A 7,963-nucleotide genomic window follows, 5' to 3' on the forward strand; every position below is an offset into this window, starting at 1 on the left:
GACCGATAAGGAATTTGAATGGATCGTGACTGTGACATAGGTGGATCCGACCCGAAGTGGATCCGTTGACACCCCTAGGTCGGATTGTTGATTTGACAACCTGAAGTTCTAAAATTATGATTGAGGTCCTCTCACATAATTTAGCCCAATTAGGTCATTAAATTGTATTCTTCGCTACTTTTGGGTCAAATTGGTCCGCCGGGTGAACCCCATTACCAATATTGGAGATTTCCGACCTTAAACACATGAGATTCGGCATTTAGGGCGATGATTCGTGTATTTCCACATTTAACTTTTGGATTAATGTCGGCTAAAAAGGAGCAAAATGGGGGTATCTACAATTACCAGTCTATATCTTTAATGTTTTAAGCTCATCCTCCGTGTTCTTTACTTAGGTTTTATTCATTAATTCAAATGTACAACTTTGTAAGAATTATATTAAAGAAATGGGAGATGAACACTAAGAAAACCAGTAAATGGCGCGGTAAATCAATTATTGCAATTATGGGTAAGCAAAACTTAAAACACTAAATTGGCATGTCCTTTTATTCTTTATGTTTATTACTTACTGTGTCTCATCATTGTGTAAATAGATATGATAGTGGGGTCTTTGTCATGAAGTTTATGGATTGTCTGTGACACTTAATTTCTTGACATGGACTTCACATTGGTGGCTATTCGTCAGATTAGACGTAGTCACGTAGATAATTTTTTGGATATTAAAGGGGCCCAGTGCACGAGGCGCCCGCCATTGCGGCGTTTGGGGAGGGCTAGAGGGACGAGCCTTTGTGCGACGGTAAGGTTGCTCCATTGTTTTTTTTTTTTGATGAGTAAGTTGGGGTCAGGCAAGACCCACACCAGATTTAATTAATGAAGAAAAATTTACAAGTTCAAGGGGGCTCAAAAGCCAACAGCAAGGGAACAAGCTCCAGACCAACCAAAAATGGGGAAGGGCAGCAGAAAGGAAATTACAGCCTGAGATATTGTTTTCCATTACAATCATCATTGATAATGGCTTGCAGGTCCGGAGGAATGGTCGAGGGATGTATGTTGTCTCCTTTCAAGCAGTAGGATCGTTTAAAGTTGCTCCATTGTTACCTGGTGGTCACAGGTTCGAGTCAGAGAAACATCCTCTCTACAAAGCAGAATAAAAATGTAGAATAAAGTAATTGAAAAATTGAATGTAGAATAAAAATGAAGGTTTCATTCATGATTGTAACATATTTGTGTACTTTTTGTTCCGTTGAAACGTATAGATATGATTTGTTAAAAAAAACATGAGAAATGAGTTTGATTTGTCAAAAACTGCAGCAAAAAATGACTTTGATTTACCAAAATGCCATGAAAAATGAGTTTGATTTTCCAATAACAGTAGTAAAAATGAGTTAAATTTGAAATACAACAATAGAAACTTATCTTTGTCAATAACAGAAGTAGAACCATCTTGATTCGTAAAAACAACAACAGTATCCTCCCGTGGTGGGCTGCTACGTCAAAGAAGAAATCATTCTGTTCATTTGTCTCCAGCATTTCAGCTTCCTACATATTTTGGGGAATTTGGAAAGAGCGTTGTTCACGGAAATACAATGATCCGAGCAAGATATCTCCTTTATTATTGGAGGTATCACGAGCATGCTCGTGATGCCTTACCTAAAGCCCCAAACTTCCTTGAAGATCTCACACTACTCCAACTTGGAGTCCCATTCTGCTCTCCCCTCTTGAAGAAAGCTAGTTGGATACCTTGGAAGAGACCCCCAAAGGGCTCTTTTAAGCTTAACATAAACAGAGCATCAATAGGCAACCTGGGGGAGGAGGAGTGATCTGCGATCACAAAGCAAAACCATCCTTTCGTTTTCCTTCTACTATGAGTTGGGCACCAACATGGTGGCCAAAACCCGTGCCCCCTTGGACGGATCGGCATTTAAAATGAGCAAGATAATAGTTAAATAGGTTAGTAAAGTCTTAATTGACCTCATCCATGGCAAAGGCCAAAGTGTTGTGAAATTTTCCTCTAAATATAAACTTATGGCGTACCTAATTTCTGAATTTTCTGGAAAAACAGAAAATAAATAATTAGATGAAACCGTTTCGATGCGGCAAGATGAGGCATGGACTAGGTCGCTCTCTTTAAGGTGAAACCCGGTGCAACAGATTCGAACGCAATCACCCCCAGGATACAACAGCCCGACGTACTGTCGATATCTATCTGAAGTGCACAATCAGATAGATCTGAACCAAACGGTGAACACTCCAATTGCCCAAAAAACAAAACAGTAGAAAAGAACAGAAGAAGAGAGCACTGTTCTGTTAAGAACAAAGAGAGAAAACAGTAAAGTTGTGTGTGTTTGTATTCCCGGAGCTCCAATATTTTCTCAGAGCTCCGAGATTTTCTCGGAACTCCGAGATCACTATAACGGCCAGATTTATAGCCGTTGAGAATTTTGCTGGAATTACCACAATGCCCCTGAACGGTCATATTTGGGTTTTTCTATAAATATGGGCATTCCAAACTTTCAAACAATCAATCCTAACACTCTTAAACTCTACTTGAATATCCCAAGAGTGAATCAAAGCTTATTTATGCCTCTCATCCTCTAAGATTAGGATTTGGATCATAGGCTCAATTTGTACATCTTCTACAATTTGTAAACCCTTGTGAGAGATTATTTTTAGTTCTTTCTTTCTTTATCAAGATTGTATTCGGGCGAGTCTTCGGAGAAGCGTAGCCCACTCTCCGTGGTGAAGATTGCCACCAAGGTTGAAGGTAATCGGAATTGTAAATCGGCACCGGTCATCGCCTAAGTTAAGAATATCACATAGTGAAGCCATCAACGTGTTTGGTTGGTGGAGTGGAGTAGGCCTCGAGTTTTGAGGACCGAACCACTTTAAATCTCGGGTGCACTCTCTCTTTAACTCTTGCTCTTTATTTGCATTGCACCTTTAGATTTAACTTGTGTGCTTGAATTTCATTGTTGATCTCTTAATCTTCTAAATTAGGTTTGAGTTTTCAAAAGGCTAAAACTTGCTAGCAACCTAATAATTTTCACTCCTCATTTGTTGCCAATTCGGGACCACCCTTGGATTTTCACTTGGCTCTTAAAAGATTTTCTTTTCTTAAAATCTTTGGTAAATTTTCTTTAAATTTCAACAAGGGAAAGATCATAAGATCTTTGGCAACTTTTCTAATTGTGAAATGGCAAATACAAATGGAACCGGACTCCCAGAAGGCCATTCCATAACTAGACCTCTTTTCTTTGATGGGTCCAACTATGGACATTGGAAGACAAGGATGCGCATCTATCTTCTTTCGATAGATGTGGAGCTTTGGCACATTGTTGAAAATGGATACATGTTGCCTTCCAAACCATTTGAAGAATGGAATGTCGTAGAGAAAAGGCATGCAAATTTAAATTACAAAGCCATAAACTCTTTGTTTTGCGCCCTATCTACGGAGGAGTTTAATAGAGTAACTCTTTTTTATTCCGCCAAGGTTATTTGGGATACACTTGCCATTACCCATGAGGGAACATCTCAAGTTAAGGATTCCAAAATAAACTTGTTAAAGAGCAAATATGAAATGTTTAGAATGGGTCAAAATGAAAGCATTTCCGAAATGTATACCCGATTTTCTAAAATTTCTAATGAACTAGCTAATCTTGGTAAATCTTATCCTACTGATGAGCTTGTGAGTAAGTTGCTTAGGTCACTTCCTCCACATTGGGATCCAAAGGTCACTGCGATACAAGAATCAAAGGATCTCAAGGCGCTAACCGTGGAAGAGCTTGTAGGATCTCTCATCACCCATGAGATGCTCCTCACTAGCCGACAAGAAGAGAAGAAGCCAAAAGAGAAGGAAAAAGAAAGCCGATCTATAGCTCTAAAAGTCTCCAAGATAAAAGCGGACTCATCATCCTCAAGTGAGGCGGATAGTGATGAAGAAGAAGCTTTAAGAAAATTTAAAAGCTTATGGAGAAAGAAACATAAAAAGAATGAAAAGAAGAAGAAAGAAGAAAGCGATGTTGAGGGAGTTATAAGATGCTACAATTGTAAGAAGACGGGGCACAAAAGACTGGAGTGTCCGCTTCTCAAGTCATCTTCCTCAAAATACAAGGGAAAGAAGGATTGGAAGAAGCACAAGGCTCTTGCCGCCGGTTGGGATGCGTTAAGCATGTCGGGCAAAAGCTCAAGTGAAGGGGAAGAAAATAAAAAAGATGATCTTTGCTTCATGGCATTCACCCATGAAGATGAGGTAAACTCTAACCCATCTTGTGATTCATCAAGTAGCGGTAGTGAAAAAATATCTTATGATGAATTGTGTAATACCTTGCATTCTCAAATTTCAAAAAACAAAGTTTTTAAAAAATCTATTTCTAAATTAGAAAATGAACTTGATGTTTTGAAAAATGAATCATCTTCTTCCATATCTAAATCTCAAGCACAAATTGAAAATTTTAAACTTGAGATTAAAACCCTTAAGGGTTGTTTGGATGAGAAAACTTGCCAATTAGCACAATTTCAAGATGTGGTAAGCTCTTCCAAATCTTATGAAGATGAATTTAATGATTTTTTAAATCAAATAACCCATCTTCATAATGAAAATGAAAGGTTAAGATTATGTCTCCATGGATTCTTAAATTGTGACAAAATAATTGACATAATCTTAAAGAAAGCTAGTCATAGACCTAATCATGCATTTTATGATAGGACTAGCTTATTTAACCCTCATGTTAGATGCCATTATTGTGGAATAAATGGTCATTACCAATTCCAATGTGCATCTAAGATTAGGGATTGTGGGGGAACCAAGAAATCTTGGGTTCCCAAAGCCCCCATATGATCCTCTTCATATGTGCTTAGATTAGGGGTTTATGCTTAAAATTGAATATTTTTTATGGTTCATTTAATATCCCCTCTTGTATTGAAGTTGTTTTTCAAATAGGGGGAGTTCTAGGTTTGTCTTTTTCCTTGAAAAAGGGGGAGCTTTAAATTGAATATTTCATCCCTTTGTTTCTCTTTTACCCCAATCTTTTTTATTGATGCCAAAGGGGGAGAGAATGCTAGTGTAAGGAAAATATGTATGCTTTTATTGGAAAATCTCTTGTGCTTGTCATCATAAAAAGGGGGAGATTGTAAGCCCAATGGTTTCTACCTTGGCATTCCCATCTTATTTTGATGATTCCAATACACAAGTGATTTATGATCACTAATGTGTTTGATTGTCTAAGTTGTAGATCACATCGGTGCTAAGACAACATTGCTTGGATTGAGGCCAAGAAGATCTCATTGGACCACATCATGAAGGCCAAAGTCATCGGAGTCTAAGACGAATGAAGACTTGAAGAATCGTATTGAAGATCGAAGTCAATTTAGATTGTATAGATCCAATCTTAGTTTTAGATTTTAAGAGGCATAATTAAGTTAATCTCACACACCCTAAAATGGTAAAGAGATTGTCCTTGTGGTGTTCCAACACTTTGGAACCCTCATAACAATCCCAACTTAGTGTAGAGTTGGAAGCCCAAAAACAAAGATTGAAAATCTGCTTGTCATAGGCTTCTCGGAACTCCGAGAGAATTCTCGGAGCTCCGAGCTCGGAACTCGGAGACATTCCTCGGAGCTCCGAGAAATGGTCCAGTAGCTTTTTTTTTAATCTCTGTTTGTATTCCCGGAACTCCGAGATTTTTTCTCGAAATTTCGAGAAATATTCTCGGAACTCCGAGATCACTATAATGGCCAGATTTATAGCCGTTGGGAATTTTACTGGAATTACCACAATGCCCCTGAACGGTCCTATTTGGGTTTTTCTATAAATATGGGCATTCCAAACTTTCAAACAATCAATCCTAACACTCTTAAACTCTACTTGATTATCCCAAGAGTGAATCAAAGCTTATTTATGCCTCTCATCCTCTAAGATTAGGATTTGGATCATAGGCTCAATTTGTACATCTTCTACAATTTGTAAACCCTTGTGAGGGATTGTTTTTAGTTCTTTCTTTCTTTATCAAGATTGGATTCGGGCGAGTGTTCAGAGAAGCGTAGCCCACTCTCCGTGGTGAAGATTGCCACCAAGGTTGAAGGTAATCAGAATTGTAAATCGGCACCGGTCTTCGCCTAAGTTAAGAAGATCACATAGTGAAGCCATCAACGTGTTTGGTTGGTGGAGTGGAGTAGGCCTCGCGTTTTGAGGACCGAACCACTTTAAATCTCGGGTGCACTCTCTCTTTAACTTTTGCTCTTTATTTGCATTGCACCTTTAGATTTAACTTGTGTGCTTGAATTTCATTGTTGATCTCTTAATCTTCTAAATTAGGTTTGAGTTTTCAAAAGGCTAAAACTTGCTAGCAACCTAATAATTCACTCCTCATTTGTTGCCAATTCGGGACCACCCTTGGATTTTCAGACGTGCACCACACACATGATACTAAATTGTTCAATTGGTTCCAAAAAGCTCGCACATTACGGCCATGTGCTATATCCCAGTTTCCGTGTAAGCATAAGAGAATAAGCCCTCTTCTCTTTTGGAAGCGGGCCACTTCCTCGCTAACATGTAGGTGAGTCTATTAATGATGCTCCTGTAGCCTAGACATCCCACTCATATGAGCTATAGATCTCATTAAGAGTAATAACTCAACCTTACAAACACTTCAGGATATCATGCTTGGTTTACACCATAGGGATGGACATTGAGATAAACTCGAAATCAGCATGATCGTCCACTAATTACACTATGACTCGTTTTTCCCATTGAAAACCTAGTTCTTGGGATCTCCAGTCCCTAGGTTGGGTATCCATCATAGGTAACTATTTACAAATGGGCTTTAGTCCCATCCCCCTCGATGTATTACATATTTTCTTTCTTGACAAGGCCTTAGTTAATGGATCTGCCAAATTATCACCAGATCTCACAAAGTCAATGATGACCGATCCATTAGAGATCAACTCTCTCACAGTACTGTGCTTTCGCTGTATCTGTCACGACTTTCCATTATAGTACTTATTATGTCCTCTTCCAATAGCAGCTGTGCTGTCACAGTGAATCAAAACAGCGGGAGCAGGTCTTTCCCAAATAGGTATATCAGATAAAAAGTTTCTCAACCAACTAGCCTCTTCAAACACAGAGGTTAGTGCTATCAACTCAGATTCCATAGTGGACTGAGCAATAATAGTTTGTTTCTTGGATCTCCAAGAAACTGCACCACTACCAATAGTAAATACATAGCCAGTAGTAGACTTGGAATCTTCTGACAAAGTATTCCAATCGACATCACTGAATCCCTCTAAAACAGCAGGAAACCTATGGTAGTGAATCCCATTAGTAATGGTTCGTTTAAAGTATCTCATGACTCGTGATATAGCATTCCAATATGCTATACTTGGATTACTAGTTTATCTACATAATATGCCTACCGCATATGCTATATCAGGTCTGGTACAATCTGTAGCATACCTTAAACTACTACCAATAATAGTAGCATACTATTTTTTATTAATATTATCACCTTCATTAGAATACAATCTAATACTAGGATCAAAAGGAGTACATACTGGATTACAATCAAAGTACTTATACTTTTTAAGTATCTCTCTATACAAGAGAATTTATATGATGGGTGGCCGTGAAAACACTTGAAGTCTAAAAAAAGTAGGTATCGCCCACTTTTTTTGATGATCCAAACTGTTCATCTGTTTGGACACAACGTAAATAGGTTGTGTCCAAAAAATCATTTCCATATGATGATCCTAACCCTCCGATTTGTAGAAGATTCCATAATTGATTTTTGGAAATCTCCATATTCAGATCAATTCAGATCGGAGGGTTAGGATCATCCTATGGAAATGATATTTTGGACACAACCTATTTACGTTGTGCCCAAACAGATGAACGGTTTGGATCATGAGAAAAAAGTGGGCCGTACCTACTTTTTTAGACTTCACGTGTTTTCACGGCCACCCATCATAT

At 38.3% G+C, this 7,963-nt stretch overlaps 1 protein-coding gene across 1 annotated transcript; it reads right to left on the reverse strand.

The window, feature by feature from the left end:
• Positions 1-6,975: 6,975 nt before the first annotated feature.
• LOC143850195 (secreted RxLR effector protein 161-like) lies at positions 6,976-7,344 on the reverse strand. The gene has a single exon (XM_077359462.1). The coding sequence runs from the start codon at positions 7,342-7,344 to the stop codon at positions 6,976-6,978; it is 369 nt and encodes a 122-aa protein (XP_077215577.1).
• Positions 7,345-7,963: the final 619 nt, after the last annotated feature.

The sequence above is a fragment of the Tasmannia lanceolata genome, unplaced genomic scaffold (assembly GCF_043159265.1).
Source record: "Tasmannia lanceolata isolate RefF3 unplaced genomic scaffold, GAP_Taslan_0.1 ptg000018l, whole genome shotgun sequence".
NCBI classification, from domain to species: Eukaryota; Viridiplantae; Streptophyta; class Magnoliopsida; order Canellales; family Winteraceae; genus Tasmannia; species Tasmannia lanceolata.

Bases quoted from the DNA above. Each gene is read 5' to 3' on its own strand.
- LOC143850195 (XM_077359462.1), bottom strand. From the start codon at position 7,344: ATGAGATACTTTAAACGAACCATTACTAATGGGATTCACTACCATAGG.